Source organism: Zootoca vivipara, chromosome 3, assembly GCF_963506605.1.
Source record: "Zootoca vivipara chromosome 3, rZooViv1.1, whole genome shotgun sequence".
NCBI classification, from domain to species: Eukaryota; Metazoa; Chordata; class Lepidosauria; order Squamata; family Lacertidae; genus Zootoca; species Zootoca vivipara.
In genome coordinates, this window is record NC_083278.1 from 106,173,476 (window position 1) to 106,193,447 (window position 19,972).

General features: G+C 47.9%; 1 protein-coding gene across 1 annotated transcript in view; it reads right to left on the reverse strand.

Moving 5' to 3' along the window:
- The window catches only part of FSHR (follicle stimulating hormone receptor), an 88,166-nt gene that overhangs the window by 23,888 nt on the left and 44,306 nt on the right, over window positions 1-19,972 (reverse strand). The window contains exons 3-4 of the mRNA XM_035110488.2: window positions 13,870-13,944; window positions 10,106-10,180 (exon numbers count right to left, since the gene is read on the reverse strand). Coding sequence (XP_034966379.2) covers window positions 10,106-10,180; window positions 13,870-13,944 — 150 coding nt within the window. The remainder of the gene's footprint in view (window positions 1-10,105; window positions 10,181-13,869; window positions 13,945-19,972) is intronic.

The following is a 19,972-nucleotide window of genomic DNA, read 5'->3' on the forward strand; positions in this document are numbered from 1 at the left end:
GAAGAGGAAACGTTTCAGAATTTTTGCTGTGCTTTGTATACCAAAATAAAAGCATCAAAACAATTTAAGAAACATACAATGCCCTTAGGCACCTAGAAGACTATTCAATATTGGAAGAATGTAAGAAGATTCTGAGTGAAACAATGCTCTTCCCACGTGTGATTCCTAGCAACTGGCTGACAGTGGAGGTAAAACAAGGCTATGCCAAGCAGGGGTCAAGAACGGCAGCGATAGGATAAAAGATGCATCATCTTCACGGCTGTGCCAGGGCTATGATTCAAAAGTACTTCTGACAGCACAAGGAAGAATCATCAGGTATTCATGTACAAATGTGAGCATCGATGCAATGCGTCAGCCAGTCCTAATGGCATTCTAGCTGACATTGGGATGAATGGAGCTGCCATTTCCATTCCAAAGTGAGCCCTCAAACAAGGTACCTGTAATGCACGTTATCAAAATGTTCCGTGGAGTTTCAGCTGGGCCATTCACAGTCTAATAAGGGTTCATTATCTGTCTCATTTCCTACCCTCCGTGCATTTGCTTCACAGGAAAGCAGCATGCGAAGGAGGGATTTTGATTGCCGTTGCTGCGAGCATGCGAAAGCTGACGAATCTCTGCAATCGTTATGTATCAGAAGGAACAGCGACAAGCCTGATGTCTCATTTGGTATGGCTTGTCTTCCTGACTGTGCTTCGTGGGAGCAAAGACATCACAGGAATCTTTCACTCAACATGGGGCTCGAACCCACGACTCTGAGATTAAGAGTCGCATGCTCTACTGACTGAGCCAAATGGCTGGAGCGGGATTGAACTTTGCCATGTGGCCATAGCTGCCAAGTCTCCCGTATTCCCCGGGAAATCCCCATTTTTCCAGCTGTTCCTAGCTGAAAAAACGGATTTTTTGTTTTTCCCCGGTTTATTTTGGCGCGGTGGCCATTTTGGAACTGGGCGGAGCATGCTCAGAAGCGACTTTTGATGCTGCTCTGCCCAGTTCCAAAATGGCTGCAGTGCGACTTCTGGCGCGGTGGCCATTTTGGAACTGGGCAAAGCAGCATCAAAAGTCACTTCTGAGCATGCTCCGCCTAGTTCCAAAATGGCGGCAGCGCTACTTCCGGTCTGCTACTTCCGCCCGGTCCCTTATTTCTCCGACAGCAACTTAGCAGGTATGCATGTGGCTGCTGCACCTTTCCAGCTTTCTTTTATAAAATTATCTGGCTGACTGGCTCTTCTGGCTCCTTAGCAGGACCTTTAGGTAGTGGCAGGGATGAAACTCAGGGGCAGGCCTGGTCTACTTAGTTATTTTAAAGGTTGAGCCCAGTCTAGATAGTTATTATCATATTGCGGTTTCAGTATTCATTTCGTCTTCTACTTGCACTACGTTCTTATCGAACCTTTGACATGCGTTAGGCGTATGTTTCCATTTTCTTGACAATCTCTCAGAATGACGCCTTGTAACAGACTAACATGGCTTCCTCTGCATGTCATCTTTGGTATAATAAGTGCAACCTGACTCATCGTGTCTTTAAACATTCTACGGCTTGGGGGGGGGGAAGAGCTACAAGATTATTCACTAAGGCTGGGTGGTTTGATCATAAGAAGCCTCTGTTTGGCAGCTTCACCAGCTCCCACTTGAAGGCCAGTTTAAATTGGTGGCTTTAATCTTTAAAAAGTCCTAAACAGCTCGTGGCCTGGTTGCCTTCTTTTCTATCCAGATATTAAGATCCTCTTTGGAAGACTTCAGAGGGCCGCGAGGGGCCTGGTCTCTCTCCTCCCTCCGCGGTGCTCCCCTCAACACCTTCCCCGCCCGGATTTCTTCTCCCACCCCCTCTCTCCAAGGTGCCGTCGCTCCGCCTCCTCCCGCCGGGCCTGTCCTTTCCTCCTCCGGCCCCGACTCTCTGCCCGGTCTGCTCTCGGCGTTGCCCTCTCGCCCCACTGGAAGATGGCGCTGAGCGGCCAGACCTCTCATGCGCAACTGTTAGCAGCAACATGCCTCTCAAAACTTGTGTGCAAAACACCTCCTTTACCTGTTCAGCAAAGGACGGACATCAGTACAGGAAACTACATATTAAACTATGTTGCATCTCGACCAAAACTGGCCCTTTTTGTGATCCAAGCTCTTGTTCAAGTAATTGCTAAGATCACAAAGTTGGGTTGGTTTGATGTTCAGAAAGACCAGCTCATCTTTAGAGACATTATTGCTGACGTTAAAAAGTTTTTGCAGGGGACTTTGGACCACTGCATAATAGGAGTAATGATTCTTTCAGAACTGACTCAGGAAATGAATTTTGTTTATTATTCTAGAGACCTTCATCAAAGCATCGTAAAATAGCTACCTCTTTGGAAGACTTGCTCCAGTTCTCTCTGCCAAGCGAGGTTCATAAGCCCTGCTGGATCAGGCCAAAAACCTATCTAGTCCAGCATCCTGTTGTCACAATGGCCAACTAGTCGCCAATGGGAATTCCATGGACAGGACCTGAGCGCAACAACAGAGCTTCCCCCATTTGTGATTCCCATCAGCTGGCATTCAGAGTGGAGGCAGAACTCCGTCATCATAGCTAGTAGCGAATAGGGTTGTCAAAAGATTCCAGCCAAAACAGAAATGAGTAGATATTGCCAATGTCCACTTATTTGTCCCATGTCCCGAACAGAAATAAATCCAGCAAATGTGATCAGTAGATCAGCATTTGCCGGCATCGTTGCTTTCCGTCTGCAAATTGTATGTAAGTGATTATGTTTCTTTCCCCATTTGCGCTGTGTTTCCTTCGTGCTGATATGAAGGGGTGGAATAACATCATTTACAAAATTTACTCACACTATGTTATGTACGGTAATTACGTGATTATGTAATTTTGCTGCAGTAAGATGAAAACTTAGTTTGGGGTGGAAGATGAACTGCAGCAGAACAGAAACAATGATGCATGCCTAAAATACAACAGCAATACTTCCCTGGTAGTGAGGCAGGTAACCATTAGGAGGGAGTCTTTTTGGTAGTGGCCCCACAGTTATGGAATAGTCTTCTCAGGGGTGCTCACTTGGCACTATTTTTGTGGCCTTTTCCGCACCAGGTGAATAATTTCTGTTCGTGAAGGCCTTCTAAACAACTTAAGTCACATGGCTGGGCTTCTCAGTTTTTTAAATAAAAAAATAATGTGTGGTGTGTTTACATATAGGTTTTCTAACACACTTGTTTCTAAGGGCAGGCACAGGGCAGGCCACTGCAGAGGATATGTACACAGTGTAGGTCAAGGCAGAAGGGCCATAGCTCAGCAGTAGAGCATCTGCCTTGCATGCAGAAGGTCTCAGGCCACTGAACCAGATGGGCCAATGATATGATTTCGGTATAAGGCAGCTTCTTCTGTTCCAGAGCCTTTTCAGTAAAGTGGGCTAGAGCCTAGAGCAGGCATGGCTGAACTTGGCCCTCCAGCTGTTTTGGGACTGCAACTCCCATCATCCCTAGTGTAAGGGGCAGGGAGTACAGACAGCCCCCTCCCATCCTGAGAAGCAGCTCCTCCACCAGCAGCGATGCCAGTGGGGAGGGGGAGGAGTCGAGTGAGGAAAGAGAAAGGAGGAGACAGGGTTCTGGCAACATAGGAGAGCCCTTGCTACACAGAGGGGAGGAAGAGAGAGGGGGGGAAAGGGAGAGAAGGAAAACAGGGAAAGGAGACCCTTTTCCCCTCCGGTTCCGGAATTACACAGGAGAAGGCGGGGAAGACGATTTGGCGTGCCTAGACTCTTATGCTGGAAGAGAACGCGGAGTGCGCCATTCTCGGGTTCTGGTTCGGACTAGAAGGATGTATCTTGTATAGCTGGATCACTGTAAATAGACTGCACATAATAAAACCTTAAAAGGCAAGAATGTGGAGAGTCGTTACTCTAGAGTAGTCACCACAACCCACCTGTGACACCTAGCTAACAGGACCAGTGGTCAGGGATGATGGGAACTGTAGTTCCAAAACAGCTGGAGGGTCAGGTTTGGCCATGCCTGGCTTAGAGGAACAGAGAAAAGTGTTTAGAGAGTGATTCTTAGCAAGAGATGTTAATACAGTTGCTGTTGGCTTCCGTCGAGAGACAATGGAGAGCGCCTCTGGGGCGAAGTCAAACCACTGGTTAGCAGCACCAAAGTGATCCGCACAAGCCTATGCAATATGTATGGAGGTCTTGGGCTGCCCAGATGACAAGACCGCCCCCCCCCAGCCTCACTGATGTGGTCCAAAGGAAGGCAAAGCAATATGTTTGGCACCAGCTTGGCTGCAAGAATTGCTGGAAGGATTTACTCCTTAGCCTTTTATTCCCCCGAAGATACCCCACAAGGAGGCAGAGATTTAGGACCAGAGTTTTCCTTCTCCTTCCCAGGTTGACAAGCCTCATCTGCCCCTCACTCCCCTCTACAGCTTGTGCAGAAACCGCCGTCTGGACCGTTGGACCCACGACTGGCCTTATCCACTCAATCTGCCGGAGCCTCTCTTCACATGTAGGGGAAGTCCCTAACTCCCCAAGGGTTTGAGATCCGTTGGCTACCCTCACCTGGTTCAGCCGGCCAGTTGAAGCCATTCACAGGGTGTGGCTGCTGTTGCATGCTGACAGCTTCCAGGAGCCACAGGTGAGAGCTGAGTGGACAAACTACCACAGAAGGAGCACAATGTGGTCCGTCCCCCCCGCACCAGAGGTAGTACCCCTCCCCTAACACCCCTGTTAAAACATATTCACAAGAATAACCAATATGTTAAGAGCCAATGCCATGTTCTTTTTCAATCCATTTTCTCTTTTTGAATTTGAATTGTATATCTGAGGATGAGAGTGGAAGAGATAACAATGGTGGTTCCAGGGCATTCTGGCGTCTCGATTACAAATGCAAAGTGATTTTGGAAACAAAAAGAGTCCAGCGGTGTGATCTGAAAAGGCAAAGATATATTATCCCAGCAGACAATGCCTCCATTTACTCTTTTCCTCTAATGAGGCTTGTATCTGTGAAAAGGGGAGCAAGTTACCATTTGGAAACAGATTGTCCGTTTTGCATCCACTCAGGAGCAGCAATTAACAATTTCATCCTCTGCGTGAAAAATCTTTGGAAGCAAGTCAAGGGCTGCCTTTCATTATTATTATTAATTATATATGTATGAGCCCCTAACAAACTTAATCGGACTCTAATGATGTCTATTAACTTCTGCAACTTAGGAAAGAATGCCGCCAAAGTAAGTGATTGGCCAGCTTGAAAGCTTTCTCAATCGCCGGCCTAGATGCTTTATTAACTAGGCCTTTAAAGTTGTGCCCCCCCCCCAATTAACATGTGGGAGAAGATAATTGAGTAGCTGCAGTTTCCCCCATCTCAATTTAAGCAAATATTCACAGGATTAAAAACAAGACGTAAAGCCAGGTCCTGTGCATCTTTTATTATGTAGCACGGTAAAAGAGGACAGCCCTTGTGCTCAGAAGATCCCTCTAGTTAGGACAAGATTCAATCACTAGACGTGATGAAACGCCTAAAATCAGGGAAAGCTCCATGAATGGACAGGAAAAGGTTCTGTGAGAAAGTGAGGCAGATGGGAGGCCCTTTCATATCTGAATCCTCTAGAATATGACCGTGGTTTAATGTGCAGAATAAGCTTTAAAAAAATCATAGGAGTAGAGTTGGAAGGGGCCACGTGGGTCATCTAGTCCAACCCCTGCAATGCAGGAATTTTTCACACCAAAATGGTCAAAGGCCTGGAAACAATGCCTTATGAGGAACGGCTTAGGGAGCTGGGTATGTTTAGCCTGGAGAAGAGAAGGTTAAGGGGTGATATGATAGCCATGTTCCAATATATTAAAGGATGCCATATAGAGGAGGGAGAAAGGTTGTTTTCTGCTGCTCCAGAGAAGTGGACACGGAGCAATGGATTCAAACTACAAGAAAGAAGATTCCATTTAAACATTAGGAAGAACTTCCTGACAGTAAGAGCTGTTCGGCAGTGGAATTTGCTGCCAAGAAGTGTGGTGGAGTCTCCTTCTTTGGAGGTCTTTAAGCAGAGGCTTGACAGCCATATGTCAAGAATGCTTTGATGGTGTTTCCTGCTTGGCAGGGGGTTGGACTGGATGGCCCTTGTGGTCTCTTCCAACTCTATGATTCTATGAACATGGGGCTCAAACCCATGACTCTGAGATTAAGAGTGTCATGCTCTACCAACTGAGCTATATTCCTGTGCTGCCATTCATTTCCCACAGTCCATAGGTCATTCTCCACTGCACCGCTGCCTTTCCACACCCTCCTCATCCTCGGTTTGGATTTACTCATACCATGGATGCTTTGTGAAGGAGAGGGTATAGAAAATCCAAACCGAGGGAAGGGAAAATGCAAGAGGGCAGTGATTGGGAGGAGAACATCATCTGGACAACGGAGAGTTAACAGGCTTGTCATCCGCATCAAACAGCAGTATGGATGGGCCTTCTGGAAAGTGAAGGAGAATAACTGATATCAGCTGAATGAAGGAGATCTCAAGCTGTAAGTTTAGAATTGGGATATTGCAGCTGGTGGGGTGCGCTGGGGTTGCTAAAGCCAGCTGAAAAGAGCTGCTGTGCGACTGAATCAAAGATTAAGGAATAAACGGGGAATGGATAAAATCCTGACTCAGAATGCGTGCAACTGGTATGTAGGGGGGAAGGGGCTATTGGGCTCCTTTTATTGGAAAATTTGGTAGATAAACCTCTCCTCACCACCAGGGTGAGAGGTCAGAGGTTTAGGCAAAGTGCATGATGAACCAGGGGCGGTATCTGGAAAGGAAACGGGTGCGGGGACAGATTCCCCAATCTGCACTTGTTTCTGCTGCTCAAGTGCCTTGTCTTTATATTCATGACTTTCTAAAAAGCCACTTGAGGTTTCTCAGCAGAGTGTGCAAGGCTGTGATGAAGCGCACAGGTTTCCCTGTCTTTTCTCTAATTCCATCCCATCAGCCGACCAGCGTGAAGCGAACACTGGCGCCAGGGCTGGACTGGCACAACATTTGTAAACACATTACCATGCCGGAATGAAAAATAATACAATGCCATGCGGCAGGTGTACGTAGGAGGCCTCGGCTTCAAACTGATGAATGGCTACTTGGCCTTTGAATTCGTCACAGCTCCTAAGAACCAAATTGACTGGCTCCCTCCCCCTCCCTCCCCGAAGCTGGTCTTGTTTCCGTGAAATAAACAAGAGCCAGGGTGGGGAAGCTGAAGACTGCAGGGCCACATGGTTGCCATCTTCCCCCCCAAAGTTCTCTCTCCAAGCACGAGGGTTTGATGCTTGTTAACCTTCCCAGTAAAGGGACCCAGGTGGCACTGTGGGTTAAACCACTGAGCCTAGGGCTTGCTGATCAGAAGGTCAGCGGTTCGAATCCCTGTGATGGGGTGAGCTCCCGTTGCTTGGTCCCAGCTCCTGCCAACCTAGCAGTTCGAAAGCACGTCAAAATGCAAGTAGATAAATAGCACGTCAAAATGCAAGTAGATAAATAGGTACAGCGGGAAGGTAAATGGCATTTCCGTGTGCTGCTCTGCTTCGCCAGAAGTGGCTTTGTCATGCTGGCCACATGACCTGGAAGCTAAACGCCGGCTCCCTCGGCCAATAATGCGAGATGAGCGCCGCAACCCCAGAGTCGGTCACGACTGGACCTAATGGTCAGGGGTCCCCTTTACCCCTTTAACCTTCCCAGTAGTGATGTATGGAAGTGAGAGCTGGACCATAAAGAAGGCTGATCGCCGAAGAATTGATGCTTTTGAATTATGGTGCTGGAGGAGACTCTTGAGAGTCCCATGGACTGCAAGAAGATCAAACCTATCCATTCTTAAGGAAATCAGCCCTGAGTGCTCCCTGGAAGGACAGATCGTGAAGCTGAGGCTCCAATACTTTGGCCACCTCATGAGAAGAGAAGAATCCTTGGAAAAGACCCTGATGTTGGGAAAGATTGAGGGCACTAGGAGAAGGGGACGTCAGAGGACAAGATGGTTGGACAGTGTTCTCGAAGCTACAAACGTGAGTCTGACCAAACTGCGGGAGGCAGTGCAAGACAGGAGTGCCTGGCGTGCTATGGTCCGTGGGGTCACGAAGAGTCGGACACGACTAAACAACAACAACAAACCTTTCTTTTACACAAAAGCTACTAACAAGAGAAAATGAGCAGCCTCCCCTGCAAAACGCTCTGTGGATTATGTTGTCTGCAAGATCAGGTCTGCAGCAGGACTACATGGCATCTATACAAGTGGATGCCCACTCGGTTTCCTAAGCATGTCCATAGCTCAGTGATTAGAGCATCTGTTTTGTATGCAAGAGGGTCCCCGGTTCAATCCCCAGCATCTCCAGCTAAGGCTCAGATAGGCTCTCGGTCTGAAATCCTGGAGAGATGCTGCTAATCAGGGAAGGGGAATTATGAGATTCCTTTTGAAAAAAACAGAAGTCAAGGCCTTAAAAATGTTACAATTCTGTGATTCTATACTGGTCGTAAATGTGTAAGCAAACACTCCCCATTTATCACCATGGAACTGTAGAGATGGAAGGGACCTCACAGGTCATCTAGTCCAACCCCCTGCAATGCAGGAATCTCCCATGCAGGAGTGCGCATAATCAAAAATGAGAGAAGTCCGCTCACGTTTTCCAGTGGGCGGTGCTGTGGCTAGGCTTCTGGGACTCTGCAGTGATCCAGCAAGGGGGCAGAGAGTTGACGCCCCCTTCCGTGTTGTCCCAGCTGCGGGGCCACGCCCAGTGTGGAACCGCTGGCCAATCAGTGCCAGGAGGGGGCAGGGCCATGGGAGATTTAACCTTGACGTGGCTGGGGCAGACCCTCCTCTCTCGCCGGCGGTTAGGTATTGGGTGAGCCTTTGTTTGGATGGAGGGGAGGTTGTAGCCTCCGCCTGCCCCTCCTCAGTAAGGGTATCCTGTTAAAGGGATGTGGGGGTGTGAATTCTTTCTGATGTCCGGACATGGGCTAAGGCCATGTCACAACCCCAATGGGGACCCCTCAGAGTGCCCCTATTTGATGTGTGTCATACGGCTCCCCCTATTGGTGGTTTCCCCTTAGATGGACTCCCTGCAGGGGGACGGGAGGTGAGATACAGTCTGGCTTCACCCAATGCCTAAGCCAAACCGCTCACATCTGTAACCAATAAAGTTGTGGCCTATTTGAACCCATAAACCCAAATACTTGTGTCCGTGTGCTTAATTGTCCATTAGAAAACTGCAGGGCACACAACTAGGCTTTTCTCTTATAGCCAGACTTTCTCCTCTGCAGCAAGAAGTCTCGCATGTAGGAAATTTGTATCATACCGGCTGTGCTGAATCAGGGCTAAGGATAAAATCCGCAATGGTGTGGGGGACGGGGGGTGGAGTGTGGTCTACAAAACCCCAAAGCCACCCTTTCCGCTGGATTTCATTATATTTCCTCTCTTTACTTACGACTGAAGAGATATTATCAGTCACATTCAGGTCAGATGCTAACAGCAGCTTGACTATTTTTGGAAGATACTTTGTACAGAGGGTAGGATTAATTATCCACGAATTATGATGGAAACCCCATGGGAGTGGATGTGGCAAGCATATCAGGAGAGCTGCATCCATTGTGAAGGGTGCCATTCAAACAGATGTGGGATTAAGCTTGACAATCACATGCTTTCTTATTAAAAGGCATCTCATCACCCAGCGCTGCATATAAATGGGAACCCCAGCTCATGGCTTTCCATGTGAAGTTTAAATGCTCATTGTGCAAGCAGGAGAGAAAAAAAGTTAAGTAAGAGGGGAAAACATCACTTGCTTGGACAATCTAGATCAGGGTTTTCCAAGTTGTGTGTCATGACATGCTAGTGTGTCGGCTGCAGTGTGTAGGTGTGTTGTGTGAACACTCCTCATGCTCCTCCTGGGGCTGGAAAGGAGTTAGTTTAAACTCCGGTTTGCTAGTAAAACTGAATTGCTGTGTCGTGAAATGTTGCTGCGTGTCTAAAAAAGTGTGTCACCAACATGAAAAGTTTGGAAAGCCCTGATCTAGGTTATTAGGGTCATTTTATCATTTGCCCAATAGCTGCTCAAAACAGGAATAAAGCAAGAAAAAGTCTGTGCAAAAGTACATTTTTCCAGGAAATACAGCCACAGCGTCAGGAATACTCACAAATATCTGAGATTGGGAAGATTCTGGAAGGCATATCTATCAATATACACCAGATGGTTTGCTTTCTCAATTTTTCTGCGGGGGGAAAAGAAAAAAGAAGAAGAAAAACTTCAGTTATAATTTGAATTGTCTCGTATGAGATTCTTTGGCTGGGGAAAGCGACATGATCTGCAAAGGAGTATGGGTGAACCCCAATGTAAGGTCAGCGCAACTGGGGTTAAGCAACTTCATTCGCAAGTGCAGCTTATCTATTGGGTCTGGCTGTTGTGCTGTGCTAAGAACGAGACTCCTCTTTGCGGAATGGCTGCTGCACAAGTGGGCTGCTGTGAGTGGATATCGCCCAATATACCTCTTCACCTAAAAGTTTCTCTCATGTTCTTTAGATTCTTAGTACCGATTTCCATGCTTGCAATTGGGAATATGACTTGCCCCTTCTAGTCCAGAGAACCACTGACCTGACAGTGCAAGACCATTTATTTACCCTCTCCACAAATATCCCCCCCCCCCCAGGCCACCATTACATTTACACAAATGCATTTGTGATGTGATATAAGCAGTTTGTCCATAGCTGCCAAGTTATCCCTTTTTTAAAGGGATTTTCCCTTATGCTGAATAGGCTTCCTCGCGAGAAAAGGGAAAACTTGGCAGCTATGAGTTTGTCACTCTTCAGCTGTCGTGGGCAGAGGCTGATTAACACAGTTGCTCTCAACGGAAACAGCTTATCACGACTACTACTACACTTGATCTTAGTCAAAAGGCCGAGAAGCTTATCACTTGACTGCTACCACCTCTGATTCCGGTCAATTTGGGTTTTGGGCTGGTCTAGATGTCCCAGTTGCTAGAGGCGTTAGCATTTCCTTAGCAAACTCTCACCCCACTCCAATCATTTCATTAAATACACGTGCCTAACTAAATTGGGGTCATCTTTCACATGAGCATGCCCATTCTTTTAGATTGCCATCTGAGGCCCTGCTTCAGGTGCCACTGCCCTCAATTGTCAACTTTTGGCTTTTTTTAAAAAAATTGGGTTGTTGGTTTTTGTCAGGGGATTGTTGCGGCTACTCTCGAGTAAAGACGCTCCAGTCTGCTCTGTCTTTAAGAGCTTTATTGTGCATACTATTTACAGTGCAGAGACATCAGAAAACATGACTGCCTAGTCTGATTCAGAACCCGGCAATGGCACTTGTCTGCTCTTGCGCCAGCATAATAGTCTGGGAACCCCAAAACGCCGCCCCCTTGCCCTACGTCTGGATGCATGACCCAACGTGGGCGCCGGAAGGGGCTGCTGGGTCGGTGCTGAGGCTCTGACACATCTTGGAGCCCCCTCTCCATTCCGCTCCATTCCTCATTTCCTCCTCCCGACCCGCTGCTAGCGCTGGTCAGGATGACTGGGCGAGGGTCCCTGTAGGGAGTCCCCTTGACAGTTTTGTTTTGATTTTATGTATTTGATATTTTGTGTGAACCGCCCTGAGACCTTTGGGTATAGGGCGGTATAGAAAATCAATCAATCAATCAATCAATAACAACTGCAGACAATGAAAAGAGAAAGGGCCTTTTCGATGGTGGCCCCCTGCAAACTTGACACGTGAGGCTTTCCCCTCCAAAGGCCACACCCCTCACCAGACAGGCTCTACGCTCTCCTTGAGTGCTTTTATCCAACTGGACTGCGACCTTGAATGGTGTACGATAAAGCCTTTTGCTTAGGGTTGCCATACGCCCAGAATTTCCTGGACATACCAGTGGGGAGCAATGTCTGGGCGGAAATTGGAAAAAAATGTCCGGGAAAATCTGGATGTATGGCAACAAACCCGTTTGTTCTGAGCTCCTTTTAATTAAGATGCAGAACTTTTAAATGTTTTATATCGCTGCTGGTTTTAAACTGTCCGTTTTCAAAGTGCTTTTTTTTTTTTATAAAAGCAATTTAAATACATTTTGTATGAGTGCGGTGCTGGCTTCCGAAATGTCTTAACTGCTGCTTTAACTTTAATTGCATTTTATGGGAATTGTGTTTTATCCTCTATTTTTTAAATGGAAGCTGCTTTGAGGGGGCTTTGCCCTAAAAGGCTGCCAAGGAACGTTTGAAGTAAATAAAATGAAAAAGTAATCAAGCCCTGTGTGTGCTCAGGCACCTGTAAGCAGGGGGCATGCAAGACCACATGCAAGACCCACAATTGCCAAAGTAGTGAAGCAATACCCCCCAACATTTCTCCAATGAGAATAGGGACGTCCTAAGGAAAAGCAGGACATTCCGGGATCAAATCAGAAACCAGGACTACTTCTGTACATCCGGGACCGTCCCTGGAAAATAGGGACACTTGGAGGGGCCACCGCCTGTTCACTCCTCTACCTTGTGTCCTCAGTCTCTATTATGGGATGGTAGACGCATCCCCTCCCACAGCCCCTTTGTCACGAGTTAGAGAGGGTGGTTACCATAGCTGCCAAGTTATCCCTTTTTTACAGGGATTTTCCCTTATGCTGAATAGGCTTCCTCGCAAGAAAAGCGAAAACTTGGCAGCTATGGTGGTTACCTCTTTCTCCTTTGAAATGCAAACAAAGCCAAAGAAGGAAGTTGAAAGAGTGACACTCTGCCCCACTTCCTCTTTCACCTCTATGTGCTTTTAAATGCTCAGATTAAATTTACAGGATCTTAGTTTTACCTAGATTCCTTGGGAAAGCAACATGTATGCATGCATGCATGCATGTATGTATGTATGTATGTATGTATGTATGTATGTACTACTACTACTACTACTAATAATAATAATAATAATTTATTATTTATACCCGCCCATCTGGCTGGATTTCCCCAGCCACTCTGGGCGGCTCCCAACAGAATATTAAAAACACAACAAAACATCAAATATTAAAAACTTCCCTAAACAGGGCTGCCTTCAGATGTCTTCTGAAAGTCAGATAGTTGTTTATTTCCTTGACATCTGATGGGAAGGTGTTCTACAGGGCAAGTGTGACTACTAAAAAGGCCCTCTACCAGGGCAGTCTCGAGCAGGTCGTGCACCCTGGTGCTGAGGGGCAGAGATCGCTCCGGCGCCCCCGCCCTCGCAGGGCGCAGCATGGTTTCCACGTGGCTTCACTGCGCGGCGCCCTGCCTACCGGCCCGGCGCCCTTGCACACCGCACCACCGGGGGTCTACCTAGAGCCGGCCCTGCCCTCTACCAGGTTCCCTGTAACTTCGCTTCTCGCAGGGAGGGAACCGCCAGAAGGCTCTCGGCGCTGGACCTCAGTGTCCAGGCTAAATGATGGGGGTGAAGGCGCTCCTTCAGGTATACTGGACCGCAGCCGTTTAGGGCTTTAAAGGTCAGCACCAACAGAATTGTGCTCAGAAACGTACTGGGAGCCAATGTAGGTCTTTCAGGACCGGTGTTATATGGTCTCAGCGGCCACTTCCAGTCACCAAACATATTCTTTCTGTCTCTTGGAAGTGGGGCTGATCCAGGGCTAAGGGCGAGGGAAGTGACCAAAAGGGGTGGTACCTACAGGGGAAAAAATCAAATGTGCTCATGAACCTAAAAAGGTTGGCAACCCTGCAATAGCCAATTCACACAGTACATTGAGCACAATCACCATTGACGTCTAGTAGGATGTGGCTGAAGACTGATGAGCCAATGCAGAAGGAAAGAAAGACACACAGAGAAAAACTAGTCCTAGATCTATTTTGTCCCCATGGAACCACCACGTTGCATTTTATGGTTGGTCCACCATTATCTTGTAATGCCCCAGCCCTCCAATTCCATTTATTGACTTACATTTCATAGAGCTTTGGAAGGTTGGAGAACACGTTCGATTCTATAGTTCCCAAGGCATCATTCTGAGAGATTTCTCTGTCAAGAAAAAAAGAAACATCAGCCAAGGTGGCCTCACTATTTATCAGAAGCGCCAACATTACAAATGTACGTGAAAAATGAAGTGCATAACTTAAAAACATTGCCGGCGTCGAGGGATCCATAAATCCTGGACTACAGCCCAATTGAAACACAAAGCTGCCTTAAAAGAAAAGAATATTTGTGAGAACCTGTTGCAGGAATGGAGGATGGAGGGGTGTGGGGGCGGGGCGGGGAGGGAAAATACTCCAGCACCTTAAAGCGTGTATCAAACATCTCCAGGAGTTTGCAGGATGGAATGCACCCGTCAAATGAACGTGGAAGATCACACTTTTTTCTGCCCCACCCCTCTACTGAAAACTGAGGATATTCTAATAATTGCTATTTGACTTTATGAGCTGGTGCCCAAGTTTGTTTCCCCCTTCCTCGCCCCATCCGTTTCTCTCTTTTGTGTCATGTTTATTAGACTTTAAGCCTGCAGGTAGGGACTGTCTTATTTTAATTTATTGCATGTAAGTTACCCTGGGAGTCTTTTTGGCTGAGGAACAGGATACAAATGCAATAGATAGATGATAGATAGATAGATAGATAGATAGATAGATAGATAGAGATAGATAGATAGATAGATAGATAGATAGATAGATAGATGATAGATAGATAGATAGATAGATAGATAGATAGATAGATAAATAGATGGTAGATACCTGAAAAATGAGCACATCAGGAAAATGAATCTCTTTGTTGTGATTATCCCATTTGGACCATGCCAGAAGAGAGAGTCAGCCAGGAGAGGGCCTGCTGCTTTCTTTTAGAAAGAGCATTAGCTAGTTGTTTCTATGACAAAAGCCCTTCCGGCATCACCGGAGAGGGAGGTTGCGGGCAGCCACGACCCTTTCACGTGCCGGGGGGGATGGCTGCCATCCCTCCAGCTATTGGCCGAGTCCCGGACGCATCACCCCCGGCGCGACCAATCTGGATGTGTCGGGGGCGTGGCTTGCGCCCTTAAATGCGAGCGCGCAGCCGGGGCTCGGTCTCTTTGTTCCTGCCCCCAGCCGCTTCGGATCTTCTCCCGCCCACCCTCCCTTTAGGCAGGCTTCTCTGTTGACTTTGCTATGGACTTCGGTTGGTCGCCGTTGAGGGGCCTGCTAGGACTTTTTCCACCTGGCAAATTGGCTCTGGCCTTGTGGTTTTCGCCTACCTCATAGCAACTCGTCACAACTTTGGTTTTGGCGGTTAGGCATTGGATTCTCTCAGAAAGGTCTCTGGTGGGGGGGGGAGGAGGTTGCTGCCATCACCTCCCCCAAAATGCTGAGGGGTACTTCCTTAAGGAGTCCGGGAGCGTGGCCATGTCCGAAGCCGTGGAAGGTGAGGGCCGAAGGCACGCCCTCTACCGGTGGCCCCAGGGTGAGTTCCTAGTGGATCCGCATCGCAGGACTCACCCAACGGTGGTTAACCCTTCTCAGACTGCCAGCACAACGGGCTGGAGTCGGGTATAGTCGGTTAGATCCAATGCCTAATGCCAATACCTCTCTACAATCCGTAATCAATAAAGTTGTGGCCTTTTTATGCCCATTAACCTTAATTCACTGTGTCTTGTGTTTTTATTCATTCGGGGAAGGTCGGGGTTTCGCCACGCAACATGGCCAACTCTTTAGTCATGTAAGAAGAACGCTTAACAGCTTGGCTAGGGCCATTAATTTAACAAAGAGACTGGTTTAACCACTTCATCACTTCTACTGAAGAACCCCATCTTATAAAACCGCAGCCCTAGAGGGGACCCAAAGATGGTATCCAAAACCAACCAACCCCATACCCCCAAATCCAATAACAACTTATTAACTGAATAGTAGACCCAGGTGGCACTGTGGGCTAAACCACTGAGCCTAGGGCTTGCCAATCAGAAGGTCATCGGTTCGAATCCCTGTGACGGGGTGAGCTCCCGTTGCTTGGTCCCAGCTCCTGCCAACCTAGCAGTTCGAAAGCACATCAAAATGCAAGTAGATAAATAGGAACCGCTATAGCGGGAAGGTAAACGGTGTTTCCATGTGCTGCTCTGGTTTGCCAGAAGCGGCTTTGTCATGCTGGCCACATGACCTGGAAGCTATACGCCGGCTCCCTCGGCCAATAATGTGCGATGAGCGCGCAACCCCAGAGTCGGCCACGACTGGACCTAATGGTCAGGGGTCCCTTTACCTTTACCTTTTTAGTGCTGGGTTGAAGTTTCTAGCACATTCAAGGGATGGGCGAAAACCTTCCCGAAAGTTTGCAAAAAATCTTCAAGGAGAGGAAGTTCTAGCATGTCCTCCTCCTCCTCCTCCTCCTCCTCCTCCTCCTCCTCCTCCTCCTCCTCCTCCTCCTCCTCCTCTTCGCTGAGCACTGACAATACTCCCAAAATGGCTCATGGCAGCACCCATCCTTCCCATGGGGCATTCTGTCAAAGGAAGTTGCCTTGTACTGACTCAGATCAATGGACGACATGGGCGTAGGCAGGGGGGCAGTTGCCCCCCCTAGAAGCAGGGCCACTTCTAGGGCTTTCCCTCCATCCGCCCCACAGCCAGCCGGCTAGAAGGGACGTCTCCCTTCTCCCTTGCTGGCTGTGGGGCGGGTGGAGGGAAAGCCAGCTTTCCCTCCACCCTCCCCGGCGATCGCGGAGAGGGAGGAGGGGATCGGAACAGCCCAATTTCGGGCTGATCCTGGCGCCCCCTCGCCCCTGAACAACTATGGCTTTCCTTGCCCCACTGTGGCCCCTCCCCCGTGCCTTGGCCCTGCCCCTTGCCCCCCCTAATTTTGATCCTGGCTACGCCCCTGATGGCCCACCTAGCTCACTATGGTCTTTGTCGATTGGTTTCAGGCAGCGTTCTCCCCCAACCCTACTTGGGGATGAGAAATGTCCCTATGATCTTCAACAGGCAAAACAGATGCTCTGCCACTGAGCTACGGCTCTTCCCTCCTTGCCAAAGAGCTCTGAAGCTGGGCTTCAGAAGGAGAAGCAAGCCACCCTCAGCCACCGTGTTGGGTCCTACCCCCACCCCAAGGTGCTGCGAGGCAGAGGCACATATCTCAATTAACCTTATAAACCACATCAACAGTGAATGGAAAATGCAAAACAACTCACGACCCGACATTAGCAACCCTGTGTTTAAATTCCCCACTCACGTCAAGAAATGCCATTAAGTGGAAGTTCTATTGCTAATTCCACTACATTACACATTATGATGAAACGGGTAACAGCAGGTGCTTTTACAGCAACACAGTATATATCAAGGTTTTTTTGTTTCATTTTAAAAAATAAATCCTGAATGGTAAATTAAACAAAACTTAAACACACAAACGCGCGCGCGCGCACACACACACACACAGTCTAGCTACGATAAAATAAGAATAAAAATGTGTCTTTTATGTTTATGATCTGTCTCCTGCAATTCACCCAAGCTAAGCAAGCGGAAGCAGCTCTTGCTTCCTTGAATACAACCCCCCCTTAAAGGGATCATTTATTATTTCAAGCTATGCTAGGTTTCAAGTAATTATCATCTTTATCTAGTAGGAGTGAGGGAGGAAGGAAAAGAGGGAGGCACGGGGATAGCAGGGTGGGGTGTGGTTTCCAGAAGGCTTTGCAACTAGAATCATAGAATCACAGAGTTGGAAGAGACCACGAGGGCCATCCAGTCCAACCCCCTGCCAAGCAGGAAACACAATCAAATCATTCTTGACATATGCCTGTCAAGCCTCTGCTTAAAGACCTCCAGAGAAGGAGACTCCACCACACTCCTTGGTAGCAAATTCCACTGCCGAACAGCTCTTACTGTCAGGAAGTTCTTCCTAATGTTTAGGTGGAATCTTCTTTCTTGTAGCTTGAATCCATTGCTCCGTGTCTGCTTCTCTGGAGCAGCAGAAAACAATCTTTCTGCAGAAAACTGTGGGGTTTGGTTTAAACGTGAGTAGAACTCTGCGTGCTCTCAGATCAAAATCCTCCACCCCACTAGAGCAAATTCTTTGCCAAGAAAAGCAACACCCTTTCAACTGTCACAGTTTTGTGGTAGAGCCCCATCATCGCTCCAAGGCTTGATCTTCTAAAATGATAAGAAGAGACCCATCTAGTCCAGTATCAAAGTTCTCACAGTGGCCAACCGGATGCCAGTGGTAAGACCACAGGCAGGACATCAGTGCAAGAGCACTCCCCCCTCCTGTTATTCCCAACAACTGGCATTCAGAAGCAATGCATTTCCATGGCCTGCTCCCCATTCAGTCCCTTTTTTCTTAGGGTCCCTGCTGCTTCTCTTGGCACATGGTGTCAGTATACCCTTCTCTCTATCTTTCCTAGCTCTGCACAACTTTCCTTTCCTTGATTTCTCCAGTCTTCTCCCTTCTCTCCTTCAACTCTTTGTCACATCGGCACTGAGTAGGTAAGCAATGCCTCCATCCAATAGGTGTGCCTGTTCCCATCCTTAGCATCTAGCTAAAGAAGAAGAAGAAGAGTTTGGATTTGATACCCCGCTTTATCCCTACCCGAAGGAGTCTCAAAGCAGCTAACATTCTCCTTTCCCTTCCTCCCCCACAACAAACACTCTGCGAGGAGAGTGGGGCTGAGAGACTTCAAAGAAGTGTGACTAGCCCAAGGTCACCCAGCAGCTGCATGTGGAGGAGCGGGGAAGCAAACCCGCTTCACCAGATTAGGAGTCTACCACTCTTAACCACTACGGCACACTGGCTCTCTTTAACCCTTTGCTATGGTCCTGATCCAAATTAGGGAAGCTGCTGCTGAAATTCACATTAGAAAACCAGGCCCAATCACTTCAATGGAAGATGCCACCCCACACATCCAAACTGCAGGAGCAACCGGAAGCTATGAGTTGTTTGCAACCCTTTGCACTTCAGTGGGGAGGAATGGCAGCTGTCAGGCTCGCAGAGTGGTAAAAGGGAGATGGAGGGGGTAGTGAGTCTCATTTGCCACTTAACAAACTAATTTATAGCAACTTCCCACACCAAACTTAGAATTTGTGGCGGTCCTGCCTTTTGCCAGCTGAATCAGAATGTGCAGCAACTCCATGTTTAACACACCCCTCCCAACAAAAACCCTCTTGTGGCTAAGGTGTTGTTGCTGTTGTTGTTACATTCACTGGTTCAGAAGATGTAGATAATTTAAAGAACTTGAAAAATGAAAGGAACATAATTGGGGTGGCGGTGGCAGCAAGGGAGAAACTAAAAACATGCCCCATTGACCATTGCATTCCTCCAGACTTGATCGTAATGCGTTATCTGTTAGTTTCCAAAAGCTCAACATTTTTTCATCCACCCTCCACAGATACCCTGCATTGTCTCTTTCGGTGCGTGACCCAAGCATTGCCATAGCAACTGGTCTCCCAATTAGCCTTCAGTTGGTCACAATCGATACGATTAGACAAGGTCAGCTTCAGAACCAATACTATGGATTTTGTTAAAAGGCCATGGCAGGTCAGAAATAGCCAGGAGAAAAGGAGAGGGCAACCTAATAACTCGGCCCTCCAGATGTTTTTTGGCTTACAACTCCCATGATCCCTAGCTAGGAGGACCAGTGGTCAGGGATGATGGGAATTGTAGTCTCAAAACATCTGGAGGGCTGAGTTTGAGGAAGCCTGATCTAGCAGAATGTAGTTGGTCATCTACATTTTCATAGAATCATAGAATCACAGAATCATAGAGTTGGAAGAGACCACAAGGGCCACCCAGTCCAACCCCCTGCCAAGCAGGAAACACCATCAAAGCATACCTGACAGATGGCTGTCAAGCCTCCGCTTAAAGACCTCCCAAGAAGGAGACTCCACCACACTCCTTGGCAGCAAATCCCACTGTTGAACAGCTTTTTGAGTTGCCTGAACCCTTCTAAGAAGCAAATTCTTCTAATCCTGCTGTTTCTCTGCATCCAAGGGTAGGCTACAATAGCTGGAATCGATGATCTCCCTTTAAAGAGAAGTCAGCTGCAGCTATTTTGGGGTGTCCGTTTTGCAGGTGAAGGATAGGGAACCTGTAGCCCTCCGAACGTTGTTGTGCT